Here is a 16,791-nt window from a genome sequence, read left to right as displayed (position 1 = left end):
CCTCTCCCTGTTTGCAGTCCGATGCAAACCCGTTGAAAATGACCATCACCAGAACGAAGGTTCAGTCCTTCAGACCTTGAGGTCTTGCAGAACCTTTTGCTCCCTCTCAGTTTGGGTTCTGGTGTGAATCTGGCGGGTGAAGAAGCGTGTGAAGCCATGGAGGAGATTCCTGGGCGCTTGAGTCAACAGCAGCTGTGGTTGGTGATGAAGAGAAGCTTTTTTTTTTTACTGGCAGCAGCCTTTTCACTGTGAAAGGACGTCTCAGGTGAATGGAGTCAGCGACCATGAAGGGCTCAAACAGAGACGTGCACCTGGGAGGAAACGCAACACACATGCACTGATAGAAACCCGAAAGAAGCGCACCTGAGCTCTGCTGGAAACGAGACGTACGTGCAACATGTGAACGCAGCTACTCGAACAAACACACACGCACTCACGCACAAACAGACACCTGGCTGGCATTGAGGCGCTGTTCTGTTTGCATACCTGTCCCTCTCCCTACTCGCCCTCCATGCCGACACAAAGCCGGCATTAAAACGAGCAAAACAAAAACACACAAAAAAAGGAGCTGAAATGGGGCAACAGGCGGTTTCCATCCTTCTTCCACCCCTTCCTCCCTTCCTCTGACTCTCTGTACCAAATGTTTACCTTCCCCCCTTGAAAAAAGAGGGATGTGGACAGATAGGGTGAGAAAAGAAAGAGCTCTGGCAGAGGAGAAGGGAGCCGAGGCCTTTAAAGTCTGCCATAGAGCCGTGACAAAAGCCTCCTAATCTCGGTGTTGTCTTTTGACCCCTTTTTCTCTCTGCACATCCTGCCAAGTGTACCTCGCTGTATGTGTGTATGTGTGTGTGTGTGTGTGTGTGTGTGTGCATGTCAGGAGACAAAACGAGAAGAGGAAAGTCAGGCTAAGTGTGTGTCATGCAAGCGACAGTGTGTAAGGATTTGTTTGAGAAGTTGGTGTGTGTCTGTGTGCGATAAGGAAGCTTGTGTGAGTCTGCTTAAGCATGGCAGGAAAGGAATCTTTCCACAGCCGCGCTGACATCACTCAAGCATGCATGGGACAGTTGAGGAGGCCGGGCCCCTTCAAAGGCAGCAGCTGCCTGCCTTCACATGTGGGGTGCCTGTTTGTGTGTGTGTGTGTGTGCGTGTGCGTGCTGAGGAGCATGGTGTAGGTCACCCATCCTCACCTGTTCCTCTTTGACTCATAACCCTCTCCTATTCAGCGCCGCTAACATGCAACCAAACTGCTTGCGCGTGTGCGCGTTTTACGTCCAGCAATTCCCGACCCTGAGCCTTTTCCTCTTTAAAAAGTAGCAGATGCCAAAATCAGCATGTGTTGACTCACTTATCTTCTTGCACCCAAATCGTTGCTCTGTCGATCCCCGTCAGAGGGGGGGCCTGGGATTTAAAGGCCTTTTCATGGAGGCGGGAATTCATTCAAGAGCAATCGTGATGTAAGCATGAGTGTGAGAGAGACTGTAGTGCCATCTACAGGTCGACCAGTGTCTCTAAGAGCCGCTGCTGTCCCGCTACGCCTTGGACATTTTGGGAGGCTTTCTAGTGATCGGTATGTCTGAAGAAAAGAGGATGAAAAAGGATGCAGCGAAGCATGGCGGCGACTTGTGGATGCTCTGCTGCTCATTTGTTTGCTCTGACACTGGAAACCTGCAAGCATGTAGACACTTGACTGCATCAAGCACCTGGAAATCCAACCCCCCCCCCCCCCCCCAAAAAAAAACCTTCTTGCCATTTGTAAAGAAACTCAAGCCTGGGCATCATTGGACATTCTCAAAAGGACACTGATCACAAATTAGGTCCCAGAGTTCATTCATTAGACGTCAGAAGAAGTCCTGGATTGGACACCGAAGACACAGAGACCAGCAGAGCCCGGTTTGACACCATTTGATACTTCAGAATGGGAGTGAGCAGAGAAAGCAATATTTGGTGAGACATCTTCCCTAAAGCAGTGTAGCAGTAAAGGTGATGCTGCACACAAACACTTTCAGCACAGGAAGACAAATAGCGCCAGTGTGAAATCATTTAGTTCATGTTGTGTCTTGCCGAGAGGGGATTACATTTACAGCAACCAAAGGTACAAGAGTGAAATATTGAGTGACAAAGTGTGACATCTGGATCGGATTATTAGAGAAGCTTCTCTTTCAAGCCAACGCAGAAGCCTGGAGACGGAGCAGAGGGCGAACACACGGCTGAATAATTACGACTGACATCAGAATAGTTTTCTTTACAGCTCTCTGAAGTGGCAGGGCTCATTTGTACAGCCTGCAGCGATGGTTATGTGTGTGTGCGTGTGTGTGTGTGTGTGCGTGCGTGCAGAGCAGAGAATGTGCGGGAGAGGTATAAAAATGTAGATGTCTGTGCTTTACAAAAGAAAGGTGTGACTTCATTCAAAAGAAAATTAAATTGCAGATGAGATGACCCCGTGTGTGTGTGTGTGTGTGTGTGTGTGTGTGTATGCGTGCGTGTGTGCGTGCTCATGCAGCAGGGAGAGATTATTCTGATTTAGTCTTCTCCCTGTCAATGTCAAGCGTAGCTCAGTTTGCCCCAAGGAGACATTTCTCTTTAAGTGGACCTTAAAAAACAGGAAACGACTTTAACTCCCACTGGAGCGAAGAGGAGGATCAGGCCTACTGACTCTGTACAATACCCTTTAACACTCACACACACACACATGCCAGTGCATACCTGAATATAGCGTGTACACACACACACACACACACACCTGAGCCCTTTTAAATAGACACCATTCACCACCTTGACAGGCAGGGACAATAGAGGCGAAAACACTGGTCGACAAAGAGAGACTCGACCTGCCTGAACACATCTGGCGGCCCCCGCCGCCCGCGTCGCCGCTTCAGCTCCTCCTTCAGGTGAGATCCGGTTTCTCTTTGGGGACACTTTACTTCACTTGCAGCTGTTTTGTAACAATATTTAGCGGTGATGTCACGAGTCATGTTGCAGCAGACACGTCCAGTGAGGTGATTTAACTCTAAAGATGCCCGAAGGCTTCCTTCAAGTCAACGTGTCCACCTCGAAGTCTATTCGTGTACGATCCAGTGACCTGACATATTTTTTCATGAGCGTAATCCCAGTTTATCTTTGTAAGTTGGACAGGTGGCGGTGCAGCGTAGTGATTAGCGTGTCTAGCCGCTAATGCCTTCGGCGTTTCTCAATTCTTTTTACAGTTGCAGCTCCATAAGTATCTTATCTAAGATGATTTATAGATGTAACTTTAGGGTTGAGTTCAGTGAGATGTCTAAAGTTTCACACACCAGTGAACATCTGCAATCATCTGCAGACGTTTCTCCATCAGGAATGTTCTACATCCCCCTGTGAAAGTCAGCGGACCGAAAAATGCAACGGGTCACGATCCCACAAACACACAAAGCTTTATTGACTGCGCCTTGATGACATTAGACAACTTGCATTGGGAAAACTTGACGTGTGTTAGTTTTAGCTTAATCCTGCCAACATGCAAACAAACCAGCTAAACAAGAAACAAACAAACTAGAATTGAACTCTGGGTCTTTCCTGGCCAACGACCCGTCCTACCACCAAGTTTAGTAGAAATACAACAAGTATTTTTGTGTAAATCTAATAACAATCAAACCAACGAACAAAAAAGACATTAGTGAAAACAAAACATCCTGAATGACGCTAACTACACAAATCGTACCGATAAACAGTTGCTAACTGAAACATTAGGGGTCCATCATTATAGCTTATATATATATATATAATATAAAGGATGCTATATGTGGGGCACAACGCTGCATTTCAAGATACTACGGCCATATTTCATTTGCATCAAAAAAGGCTAATGTCAACATTTAACCTGTTTAATAGATAGACAGACAGAATTTCCTATTACAAAACACAAACTGGCTGAGGGTTCATGTCACGCTGCAACAGCCATCATTTCCTCCCAGGCCTTAAAGATGCGTTTGCATGTTAAGGGGGGACATAGAGTGTCGGAAGGAAGGAGGCTTGAAGATTTGAGACTTCCATCCAGAGCTCTGGCTGTATGATGGACTTGCACTCACCTCAGATCCTTTAAAACTACTGAGAGAAGAGAAGCGAGATCATTTGATGAATGAGACGTTTGAAAACTGATCAAAACTTCAACGGCCAAACTTTAGTCATCAAGTAAACAAGTTCTTTGCCATAAGGCGTCTTCCTGATTTCACGATAACATACCGTAGATGAATGAAATTCGTCACCTGAGTTTGGATGTGTAAGCTGAATCCTGAACCAAGATCTTTGAACCGGACATTCTGTGAGGAACGATGCCTACAGGCGACACCAGAGAGAGCCATCATTAAGCCGTAAGGAGCTCCTTATGATTCAAATGCCGTCACACAAGCCTGAAGTGAGTTTCATTTGGAAAAAATCGTCTGTTTCGATGGCAGGCGGAACAAAGCATGTACCCATTTGTCCATCCTGTGGAGCGCAGATCAATGACACTCTGGGGACAGTATTAGGCTGAAAGACAGGGACGCCAGGGACACCGTGCTTATTAACAATACGTTTATTCTATATGTATTAAAGTCTTAAATTATGAATGCAAAGTATTGAGACTTACCGTCTTGAACAGGCTCCTTTCATCCACCGCTGCGTTTTCAGTGCTGAAGGAGGGAACGTTTGATTTACTTTGTGTTTAATAGCACAGTGGCACATATTCATAGCTAGCATGCCATTCTGTTGCTGTGTTTTTAAACGTGATTCTCTATGCACCTCGAGCTAATGTTAGCTATGTCCACCTCCCGATCATCACCCCATCATCGCAGTCTCATTTCATCAGCCACATCAGAAACCAGCAAAGTCATCGGCCACCACCACCACCACCACCACCACCACAGTCTGGACTCCATCGGGGCATTTATTTGACTGTTTGCTCAGGACAGATACCCTTCAATCGCAATTTTCTTCAAATGTTTAAGCGTAAATATTCATCACTTTATGCTCCAAATCAAAACTGAATCGACTCTGTTGGCAAACAGGGTTAATATCTACGATCCAGCGTCCAGCTTTCACTCTAAAGGAATCCACAACCTCTATGGATAAAACAACGTTTGTACTATTAGACTCTTGTGTCAACTGTGTCTGGCTAAACTCAGTAAGGAATCCTGACTAAATCCAAGCAAGGCATAGCTTATTCAGTTGTGTGTGTGTGTGTGTGTGTGTGTGTAGAGCCACAGGGCAGGACAAAGCTATACAGCAGCTAAAGCTAACATAAGACACTGGGCTGAACCCGGGATGAAGCTTGTTTGCACAGTTCAGAAACACATCTTTTATTTTCTCTCTCGCTCTCCCGCTCCTGCGGTTAGGAGAGAGATAGGTGCAGGAGAGTGCAAATCAACACGAAGGGGTTTCAGATGTTCAACAACATAATGAACGCTTAGGAAAAGGCAATACTCACACACTCGCCATTGAGGAGTGTCTTGAGAGGGACGTGGGGGAATAGTATGGGATCTGAAGCACTAACAAAAGATACAAACGTATGAATTAGAGCCACGTCAATAGAGAGGCCTGTATGGCAAAGCAGGGAATGAATAAAAAAACAAGTGAGACAACTGGTAACAATATAACCCCATCCTGATTGGCTGCACATATTTGTACTAGCATTACTAAGGGAGCTCTCTGGAATAAGAAGTAGTACTGAAGTAGCCAACATCAACTTAGTCTTGAATCCACATAGACGTAGTTTTTGTGATGAAATCCTTATATCATCATAAATCCTAACTGTAAATAGTAATACAGGGTATTCAGATTACCTGATTTATGTCCCTGTGGCGTATGGTAGCTATGGCTCATCTCAGACATCGATGAAACTTTGGCACTGGTCAACAAGAGTAACGAAACAAGGTTAATTAAAAAACAAACAAACGAACAGACGTAGCCGCTTCGAATGTAGAGAGAACGCTTCAAGACCCGTCTTCCTTCTGGGTGCGCTCAAAACAGACAATGAATATTTTAGTCTTCACATTAATTGAATGCTGGCTGGAGTTACGACGGGCCAGGATTGACACCTATTGAGAGATGAGACATTACAGTGGGAAGGTTTTAAAGAGCCGTATATGCTAAAGCTTGCGTAAGTCCATTGTAAAAGTCCAAATAATAGCAATAGTTTTACTGCCTTCAGCTACCTCATTAAGTTGTGTTTTAGTCTATTGCACATCAATAACAATGATGCATGATTACATGTAATGTGAAACAACAACTAAATAAAAAACTGCTTCTTTTTTAATATTGTGGAGAAGAAAAAACTTTTTTTTTAGGACACTCTGGTTTATTAAAGTGGTATCTGTTAATAAACAGTATATGTCAATATTTCAATATGTCTGGAAACCTGGAGAAAAGAGTTTTAAGATGGTTATGTGGCACATTCAATACGCCAATATCAGCCTCTGGCATACCTCTGATGCTGAAGAGACTTTTCAATCTTAGTAATGTAGGCACTCTGCTCAATCAGCTTCCTTCAAATTGCAAAAAAGAAAACACTTTTCAAAAAGAGCTATTCAAAAATGTGGGGCAAATTCATAGAAATGTCTTTAAACTTACTTTCTCATGTGCTGCATTTGTTGCTCCATTTTGATTAATACCTCTTTTTGTTTCTCATTCTGCCATTATAAAAAAACACAACAACTCATGACTATATTTTCTACATGGCAGAATTAGTCGCCCACTGCTAGCAAGCCTTTCACCTTTTGCTGGTAGTAATTCAGCAGTCTCTTTCTATGTCTCGCCTGGAACACTAAAACCTGAGAAAAGGGAAGAAGCAGCTGCATGAAGTGTGCACTAATTTATTTGCTGCATACATATATAACTGGTGGAAATGAACTTAAATGTTAATTGTGATTTTTATTCATATTTTGTGAAGAGAAGCGGCAAAATGAACAAACTTTACTTTGCTGATTTCCTTGAGATGTCCGGCTGCCACAACATTGATATCAGAGAACAGGGCCTTCACCTCTGAACTGCTCTGAAACAAATACATTTCACATGAGTTGTAATGACAGCTGAGTTGTTAGTGTGTAATGATCCAATTACCGTAAAAAGAAAGATGCTTACTTTGTCAGAGAGAGGCGACACTTTGCATTTGGCACTGCAAATTAAACAGAAGCCTTGTTTGCCTGAAAATGTTGAGTAAAAAAATTACAAAATATATGTGTACAACGAATAGCAATATAAATATTTTTTTTCTAAATGAACAAGAGGTCCAGGTCTTGGCTTGTGAATATGATAAGTAATTGGGATCTTCAAGGAAGACTTTGAAAGTTCCCATATCCTACGTTGAATGATGTAATTTCACTCTAATTTCATTTAAGATATAATACTGAGCACCCAGAATAAGATTGGACTTTCATTCAACAGTTTCAATGGTCAAAACAACAGATAATCAAACCCACGACAGATTTTTATTTGAGATTCTAGTCAGGAGACTGTCTGGAATGATCCAGGAATCCTGACACTAAGCCTTGGTGGACTTCTTGGGATCATTCTCCATTTACACAGTAGTTGAACAACATTTGAATTTGAGTTCTCTTTTGAGAGATGATGATTTTGTGAATGTAATAGTCATAGTTTTGAGTTGTATATGGAAAAACATATCTGGTACGCAGAAATTTAAACTATTCTTGAGGCTTTTGGCTATTATAATCAGGATTAGGCAAATAAATCTGACATACAATCAGGACTCAATATGTTTGCTCCAGCTTTATAAAATGAGTTTTTAAAATGAATGTTACGTTCCTAAAATGAAAGTAATCTCCTCTGCAATAGCACTTTAAATCCAACAGATGTCCCTATCTAATCGGTTTTCACACGCCTATGCTGGAGAACACAACGTGAAAAATAATATGCGTCACTTTTATAAAAGTGATTCCCAAAACGTGACTGTTATTAACGTCATAAACTGTAATCTACCTTTCTTAAAACACACATTGCAGATGATATGACCGCAAGTTGTGACAGCCAGCTTCCTGTCAACGCTTGCAGAAAGGTAGCAGGAGTTGCAGCACACCCAGAAAGACATTTGAAGACCTGCAAGATAGCTATGGTTAAAAATTAGCACTTTATTTGCTAGCTTAGCAAGGTTTTCGTATTGTGACGCAGCATTAGAAAAAATAGCTTAGCATCTTAAATTACATGACGCTTTAAATGCATTTTCTTTAAAAACAAACAAACAAAAGTTTTAATAGCATCACATCTTGTAATGAATATAAGTACATGTGAATTATTATCTCACCTTGGATATGCCGTAACAAGTGCGATCCAGTAAAAGCTAGCTGGCTGAATTGATGCACTGTATAAAGCCCCCCCAGCTGTGTTGTAAAGCTAGTGTTGAACAGTTAGCAGAGCAAATATTTGACTTTCATTAATCATTAGCTTGATATGGAACATATATAAATATATCATGAATATTAACAATGCTGTATATTATATTTTAACTTTCAACCCTGTTGTAGTTCTTTCACAAATATTCCAATGACGTAGTTTTTAAATTATGCTATAGTTAACATAGCCTGTCTTTGCTAGCAAGACCTGTAATTATTTATTTTTTCATGAGGTGCAATTCGTTTTATCCTTTTATTTACAAACAAAAAGATTAAAAACACAGTTATTCTTGAAAACTATTTTATTATTTTTAGTACTTACGTGGTAAGTCTTCATGAAAATTGTGCACATATCTATAAAATCGTGCCAGGCGGCATTAATTAACAATTTATTGTAACAGAATATTTAAATTTAAATCATACCAAACCAAGATGATGCAATGCTTGTGAAACAAGAAGAGGAAAATACATGTAAAAATGTTCTACTAGTAACAATCTAAAAACAATGTCATTTGTTTTTTATAAGCTGCTTCACAACATTTATTATTCAAACAAAATTGCTTGAGCCATGTTATTTGTTGTTTGGCAATAAAAGGAAAGAGAAGTGTACATAATCATTGAGAAGCAACACGGCAAAGCAGTGAGTTCATTAGACCAGCTTCTTGGCGATGAAGAAGTCTTTGAGTCGTTTCATCTGCCAGAAACCAACAGATAGAAGGACGCAGGTCTGCACCGCGGCCCACCAAAGCACCTTACTGTTGGTTTCCTCGCTGATCTGTCGAAACACCTCCTCTTTCTCCTAATAGAGAAACAGGAAGAAATGAAATGCTTTGTTGAAACAATAAAGAGAGATACACAACGTACATTAGGATTTGCATTATTTAAATCAGTCCTCAAAAGCACTAAAACAGCTCGTCTGACATTCTTGGAGACCATCACTTTTAGTTTGGGCAGGTCCCATGCTGCTCGCACCACTTCCACCTGTTAAGTGATGTACTCACATGTTCAGTACTGTAATATCACGGTTTTCTCATGTTTAAAATAGAGGTTTACCCTCTGGTACTCCTGTTTCCTGGCGATGTACATCATTTGATCAATCATGTGGCTGAGGCTGTTCTCCAGAGTCTCCATGTTTTCTTTAGTTTTTTCAGTACTGGGATCAGTGGAGTGTTCTCCCATCTGGACGTCCAAATGTAGCTTCTGTACAATACAATGGAAGTAATTAAAACGGTCCTGTGATAAATGATTACATTTCTGCATTTTATAGACTTGATATTGTTTCCTGATTTTGCAATGGTGCTATATTGTAGGCATTTTACCTCTGTTATGTTAATTAATTTAAATTAAATGTGTCTGTGTCCATAGGTCTTACCAGTCTCTCTCCAGCAAAGACAGCAAACCTTGTGGAGTTGGTTTGGAAGCAAAGGTAGTGCTGACCAGAGGCATGAGCTGTGAAGGTGAATTTACCTGCTCTACCAAAGCGTTTGGACATCTGAACCTGAAATGCAGGAGAGACACTGTTAAGCAATCATCTTTAAAGTACAGTGATGTTGTGTTTCTGTCTGTTCTTTTTGACTGTCAGAATGCACAGATGGATGACATGATGGGTCCCAATAGAAAAAGCAAGATAGAACATTCTATCATAGATAAGACATAGAATCATTTCTTCCCATTGCAATCTCACCAATTGATAAAAAGTTGAAATAGATGTATTAGACAGCAGTGTTTTAATACACTAACAGTATACAGTTATACTGTATATCCATGTTTGGGTTTGATTTGAATGAGGATACGAGTTAGTACAAATATTTGTGTGCACTGTTGTGAGTGCAGTACCTCATGGTTTGGGTCTATGACCTTAACAGTGACACCAAGATGAGGAGAGTGGCTGAACCCCTTCACATCCCAAGGCTCCAACAAGAAATAACCTGAAGGTGTGGCAAGGTAAGGGAAGACACTCTAATTAGATCTGTCTGTCTGTCTGTCTCTGGGGGGGTGAACAAAACACTTTTTTTTTTCTGTTTTCTCAGAATTGTATTTGTTCTTTTTCAGAACAGAACAAGAAATGTATAAATCTTACGCCTCCATTTTGGGCTAAGAAAAGTGAAACACTTTGAATTTCAGTTTTGGCTTTCTGTATTTTAAAAGAAACTAAATCAAATAAAAACTTGTAGTTTATTGAATTAAATGTTATTATTATTATTTTTTTTTGAAATATCTATTTCTGTAATTAAACACGAAAGAACAAAACATACACAGACCCCGAGGCTATGCCTGGCAAATATGGAAACAGAAGTTCAGCAGTGACAGACATTAATTTGACAATCACATAATTAACGATGGAGTTTAAAGGTCAAAAGTTCTACTTTCATCTTTTAAAGAACTCTCTGGAGGAATAGTTCTTACATTCCTAGGACTTACTGGTAACCAGCACATCAACGGGAATCTCCTCAATGATGCATTTCTCCTCTTGCTCTCCAAGATCAAAATACATGGCTGCTGCCGACATCAGGTAACACTGCAGGAGAACGCCAACGCCCCGCAGACACATGTTCAGTTAACAATCAGGTACAAAACAACAAGATTTAGCTAATTCTACCCAACGATAGAGGTATCTTGTGATTATTCCGAACACTTTTACATATGCTTTAAGTGGAAAGCTATAAAGGGAGACTGAGTGTGAGAACCTCACAGCTGCTGTTCTGTGTGACGAGACATTCTGGTCATTATGTGACTGGTTAACTGGTGAGCCAATAGAAAGACAGTGGATTTACTGGGACGGTCTCCCTCGCTAAAGAGGACCCATCAAATGCATCCCTGGTGTAATCTATTGCTATTAATAATACAGTTTTGTTGTTTATATTACCAAACATAACAGATACGAAGTTGCTTCAAGGGATTTTATAATCTGAACAGTACAAGACACCCTCTGTTTGTGATAAAGAAGATTTCCTTTTGAGCACCATGGCACACCAATAGCAGTCATATGCTAACTCTAGGTTAGGTCACACACACACACACACACACACACACACACACACAGAAGGAACCCTTCTCAAATTCAGCATCTGCAAAAGTTTGTATGAATCCTCAACGTAAGCAAAGAATTAGATTTCCTTTTCCTCCCACATTTCACTAGTTTTACATAAAGTACATTTCCTTCTGTCATTTTAAACAGATGTTTCCTTTGGCAAATGTATTCATCTTGTTTGTTGTAAATTATGAATATTATCACATGGACCATAGTATATACTCATTTCCGCCTTCTTCATAAGCACCTAAATAAATTCCTGCATTTTATAGTGTAGTAGTGATTTGTGCTAGACTCTAGAATTTACTCTTTCCTCTACCAGACCTTGCTGATGACACTAGTATTATGAAAAAACAGACACTGGGCCTGCACCTCTTCTGCTTCTCCTGTTTCTCTACCTCTGCAATTTTCCTCCCCCTTGTCAATGAAAACAGTAGGAGTTCCCTCCTTCACCAGATGTTTTATTCTTTTTGCTGTTCAAGTGATTTTTATCTTTTACATATTTTGAAACAGAGAGAAATAATATCAGGTTTTTCTTCCGTGTGAAATGTCAGGCCTCATAATCTAAATCAACATGTGGTGAATTGTTTTACATATTTGGTGAAAACATCCATCCGTTTTATGACCAACACTTCATCTGAACAAACCCAAGCCAACACAGGGCCTTGAACCCAGGTCATCAAGATCAAACTGATTCCTCTCTATACTCAGGTTGATTGTGCAAGTCGAGTTTATAATAATGCCTTGATAACCCAAATGTTAGGAGGCAGTTTCTTGAAAACAAATTGCACTGAAGTCCAAATAAAATATATTTACACTTTCTTTATTTTACAGATGACATTATTATTTTATTTTATATTAAAAAAAAAAGTGGTCTCCTTTTTATACATGTTCTTGTAGAAATAATATCTCAATTATCCTAAGGAATACTCAAAGTTGATATCCTGTACACTGCAGGGTAAAAATGAGTCAATAAATATATTCTTTGGCTTCAGGAGAAAAACCACAGTGTCTGTAAAAAATATATATTGTGAGGGTCATGTGGCTGCACTGGCTGATTGGCCTACGACTCACACCTGTTTTCGGCCTCTCATCCCAGACACACCTGAGGCTGATTACGACCGGCCTTCATAAGCCCTGCTCCGCCCGCTGTTCCCAGTCGGACTATTTTTCATGGATCGCGTCCCTGCGTACAGAACGTCTTTCTGCCGCTCCTCGTCCCTGGAATCTGCCTTTGTTAGAGTTTTGTATTTTGAGCTTGCTTATTTGGTTTGTTCTTTTGGCTGTGTCTTTTTGTTTAACAAGATATTTTCGTTGGGCTCCAGCCACCCCGTAACCCGTGCGCAGCTCCGGGATAGTGACTCGACTGATGAACATTCCAGTAAAGCTTATAGTCACGTTTGTACTGTCTCCGTCCTCTGTTTCTTGGGGTCCTCTCGCACCAGTCCGTAACATATATTTTTGAATGTGACATACATTAATCCTGGCTCTCTTTTCTACTAGTAATACTCCTGATAATGGAAATTTTGTGGCCACTGAATGGGTGTCTAAGGCAGTTTTAGTGTTGTAATGCAAATCTATTTGCCAATGTGATTTGAGGATGAAATGTCCTCTTGTTGGGCATCTTTAAACTGTAAGATCAATAATTCCACAGTCAGAGAAAGGCTAAAGAAGAAAGACAGGAGTCTGGTTCATCAAATTTATGCTCCATGCAAATACACGACAGATCTTCTCTTGTACTCCTGTCTCCTCCTCCTCCTCCTCCTCCTCTTCTTCCCTTTCCGCTCCTTTCTTTCTTTCCTCTCCCTCATGTCCCGGCTTAGTCATAAACAGTTGTCTTGGGCGCATTTCCTCTCCTCTTCCAGTAGGGGGCAAGCTACTCCGTTGTTGGCTGCATGCATGATGACGTAGCGTGTGCGGTGCTTCACACCTGAGTCTCCACATTTCCCTTTGCACAAGCCCCACGGAGACCAAGGGGACACCTCGCAGTCCAGAGGGGTACCTGCAGGGATGGATTAAAGCAATGTTGGTTCTTTTGAGATGATACTTTAGTGCAAAAGAGCCCTTTCCTCATTTTTCATCACACTGCAGATAGCGTTTCAAAGCCTTAACTAAAGTTCATTGAACTATGAGTCATAAGCCCTTTCATCTTTTCAGTCCATTAAGGACAGCAGGAAGAATGTCACGATACATATAATAATAATGGTGTAATAATGGGTGATTTATCTTATGTTACATATAGTATTTAAAAAAATACAACCCAGACTAGATGATTGCTAATCTGTAATGAAAGTTGTTCAGCCCTGGGGAAAATATGTCAAAGAAATGGTGGAATTAATGGAGGTAGGAAAGGATAAACAGATGGGGTGGTGGGACTGATCGTTCGGATCCAGGCAGGAAAGCCTCTAGTTTGTTGGCCCTTCTCTGTTATTTGTTGATTGGTTGTCAGGGTAACTGATCTGTAGCGTGTGGGCTATGATGCGGACTTAAATTTTTGCAGTCAGTCTGAAGACCACACCTTCTAAACTCTACACCCCTCCACCTCACACACACACACACACTGTTTAATTCATCTTGTCATGTGTGCAGACTTTCTGTGGTGAACTGCCCTCTTTTGGTACGTCATTTATCATTTTGGAGAGCATTTGTTACACAGACAGTTTGCTGACCGCAGCTTTATTCGTTGCTTGTCTCACTTTATTTTTCCTAGCTGGCTTTCTAATCTGCGCCTTTTTAACTGCTACCACTCATCTGTAAAACACAGTCTTAAAATTTAACAATCTGAGAACCAACATTGAGTAAATCCAGCTTTACCTTATGGATCCGGCTCTTGTTAGCATCCTTTTTTTTAGGACACATCCCAAACAGTGCTGTGCATATTTTCTATGCAGCTTTCTGAAATTGTTCTGTCAGTGCCTCGTCATTATACTGTTCCACTGGAGCCAGATGTGTTCCGAGTGTTCTCGGATGCCCTTCTTTATTTTGGCCCTTCTGCTTTGCCGTCAGAGTAATAGACTTGGTGTGTGGCCTCTAATCATTCCCAAATGCTTTAATTTGAGTCTGCAGACATTATACGTTGGAACACTGTCTGAAATCTTACATGGATGTTTCACACAACACAGAACATATATATATATATGTATATAAGTACTATAAATAAGTGATTTATACTTATCAGTATACCTTTTAGCCAGATAGCATTTACGCTCCATGGACTTACTTGTGAGCTTGTCCTCGATCTCATTTCCTATTGGCAGCTGGTTGGACTCTACGGTGAGGCTGAAAATCTGATTGCTCTTCTTTATCTTGGTCAGCATCACCTTGGCGATAGGTGGCAGGTGCTTAAGGCGGGGGTAGAAAAAAGAGTTGGCAGGATGGCTTGGAAAAGAAGATGTGATCTGTGGAGAGGAAAGGGACAGGATACAAGCGCATTCATGGATGATGAAAGAAGGCGTCAACATTTATGATGAAATTAATAATCTCAAAATAAGAAAACAAAAAGTGTTATAATACAATCCCAATGGTGATAATCAAGTTAAAGGTTCCTGCCCCTTATTCATTTGTACTGACAGACGTCACCACTGGCTCAGGTTGACTCACCTGGGTGATTTTATCCTGCGGGACAGTGTCGAAGTTGGGAGAAGAGAACGTGAATCCACTGTCAGTTCCTGCATCGTATGGGAAAAGTTCCAGCGATGCGTTCTCTTTCCAGTGGTCGCCATCACACAGGTCAACACTGTCTACACCAACAAACCAGTCTGGGCTTGGAACGATTCGCACAATAAACGACAGCTGCAGGAGGAAGTAGACCATTGGGATGAGGATGGAGTGAAGCGAGAGATGAAAGAGAAAGCGGGGAATGGGAATGCGGGCCAGAGTGATGGAGTTAAGGAAAGAGAGAGGAAAAGGTTTTTTATTTTATGTCACCATCTATGATTTAGTCTTGGTTGTTGGATAGCGTCTCATCCTCATGATACAGTATGTCTGAGAAAGAGGTTAAAGGAATAAGTTGGTAATTGACCTTGGAGATTAATTCATTTTCCAACTGGTAACTTTAGTAACACGAGGACCCTTCTTTTTCATGACCCAGTCAAAGGCACCGTATACTGTAGTGTTACCCTCGTCTGTGTGTTACAGATATAGCCACATCTCTTCGAAAGTCAACGGACAGGACATAGTAGTTGGCGCTAACAGTTGACTTCAACAGGAGGTGTGGCCACCTCGTTAGACAATATTATCTTCTCAGAAAAAAAGACCTCTAATAGTCTTGAAAGTCCCTGACCCAGATCAAAAGACACCAGGTGTTGAGCGACTTACATAAGAGTGCCTGGAGAAGACCTCGAACTCTGTGTTCATCTGGCCTGTGCCTCTCACAACAGCAGGAGCGGAGAAGATCCCATAAACACTCTGGATGCGTTCACCGGCCGCCTCGACTTCCTTCATGAGTGTCCAGGCCTCGCCTTTCTCTGCGAACTCCTTCACTCCGTTGCTGGCAAACCCGTTACGCTGCCAGATGTGGTAGTCAGAGCTGTGAGTCACCCCTAAAAGCAGGGAAATGAATCAAGTCTTTGCAGCAGGTGTTAAAGCTGTGCCATTTCATTGGAGATGCCATTTGTTTGCTGTATACTGACCCATCAAATCATTTTTGTTTCGTCTGCTTGTAATTTCATACCTTTCACCTTTCGATCACTCAGACTTTTTAGTACTTATTAACACAGAGTAATTAATTGATTTCTGAGTTCAGCTTACCAACAATATTTGACCACTGTGCAGGGGGACGGTAGACAGGATACTGTTTAGGGAAGGCTGCCGGGGACCACTTGCCAGTAAATGTCAGCCTGTACTGGGCAGGTTCTGAGGCCATGCACATGGGGATACCTGGAGGAACAGGCATTGACTGAACTCCTTGGCATAGGGCTAAACTCATGGCGACCAGGTGGCAGAGTGTCTCAAGGTTGAAGAGGATGTTTCTTTTCGCGTCCATGGTGACGAGGGATGATTTAGAATGGCAAGAAAAAGGCCTGAATGAGATATAAGAAAGGATAAAAGAAAGGATAAAATCTCTAGTGACAATTTTACCAAGCTGATTTATGTTGAAGCGTAATCACCATGCACTTTGTCATGCTTTCTTTATCCATCTGTTACCACAAGTATCTATCTGTAGATTTAGCTCGCTCTTTTCTGCCAAAGAGCAATTACCGGTAATCAAACGTTAAGAACATGTTCAGTGCATCTGCAGATGATTGCAATAGTTTGATTGGAGATAAGTTATCATCATTGTTTTGATGTCTCTATTCGCATTCGATCTTTTTTTAATTTAGTCAGAATTAGTAAAAAAGATTCCTGCTGCAGGAATGGCATTTATTATTTTACCACCCTGAACAATTACGAAAACATCTCAAGTCT

The 16,791-nt window shown here is 41.4% G+C and overlaps 3 protein-coding genes across 3 annotated transcripts; all 3 read right to left on the bottom strand.

The window, feature by feature from the left end:
* Positions 1–69: 69 nt before the first annotated feature.
* Positions 70–8,053, bottom strand: rnf212 (ring finger protein 212). The gene is made up of 13 exons (XM_068740658.1): positions 7,945–8,053; positions 7,090–7,151; positions 6,926–7,000; positions 6,723–6,779; positions 6,580–6,638; positions 6,435–6,494; positions 5,793–5,857; positions 5,438–5,498; positions 4,601–4,643; positions 4,446–4,500; positions 4,239–4,308; positions 230–311; positions 70–129 (listed from the first exon to the last, which is right to left on the bottom strand). The coding sequence occupies exons 1-13, from the start codon at positions 8,051–8,053 to the stop codon at positions 70–72; spliced, it is 858 nt and encodes a 285-aa protein (XP_068596759.1).
* A 950-nt stretch (positions 8,054–9,003) lies between these two features.
* si:ch211-255i20.3 (transmembrane emp24 domain-containing protein 11) lies at positions 9,004–10,905 on the bottom strand. Its single transcript, XM_068740824.1, has 5 exons — positions 10,776–10,905; positions 10,191–10,282; positions 9,727–9,852; positions 9,408–9,554; positions 9,004–9,153 (listed from the first exon to the last, which is right to left on the bottom strand). The coding sequence occupies exons 1-5, from the start codon at positions 10,903–10,905 to the stop codon at positions 9,004–9,006; spliced, it is 645 nt and encodes a 214-aa protein (XP_068596925.1).
* A 2,250-nt stretch (positions 10,906–13,155) lies between these two features.
* spon2b (spondin 2b, extracellular matrix protein) lies at positions 13,156–16,369 on the bottom strand. Its single transcript, XM_068740513.1, has 5 exons — positions 16,135–16,369; positions 15,703–15,926; positions 14,986–15,177; positions 14,606–14,783; positions 13,156–13,387 (listed from the first exon to the last, which is right to left on the bottom strand). Exons 1-5 carry the CDS (start codon positions 16,367–16,369, stop codon positions 13,209–13,211), a joined length of 1,008 nt encoding a protein of 335 aa, XP_068596614.1. The 3' UTR covers positions 13,156–13,208.
* Between the last annotated feature and the right edge of the window lie 422 nt (positions 16,370–16,791).

The sequence above is a fragment of the Brachionichthys hirsutus genome, chromosome 6 (genome assembly GCF_040956055.1).
Source record: "Brachionichthys hirsutus isolate HB-005 chromosome 6, CSIRO-AGI_Bhir_v1, whole genome shotgun sequence".
NCBI classification, from domain to species: domain Eukaryota; kingdom Metazoa; phylum Chordata; class Actinopteri; order Lophiiformes; family Brachionichthyidae; genus Brachionichthys; species Brachionichthys hirsutus.
The sequence above is the reverse complement of the archived record's forward strand: the minus strand, read 5'-3'. Positions and strand labels throughout refer to the sequence as shown.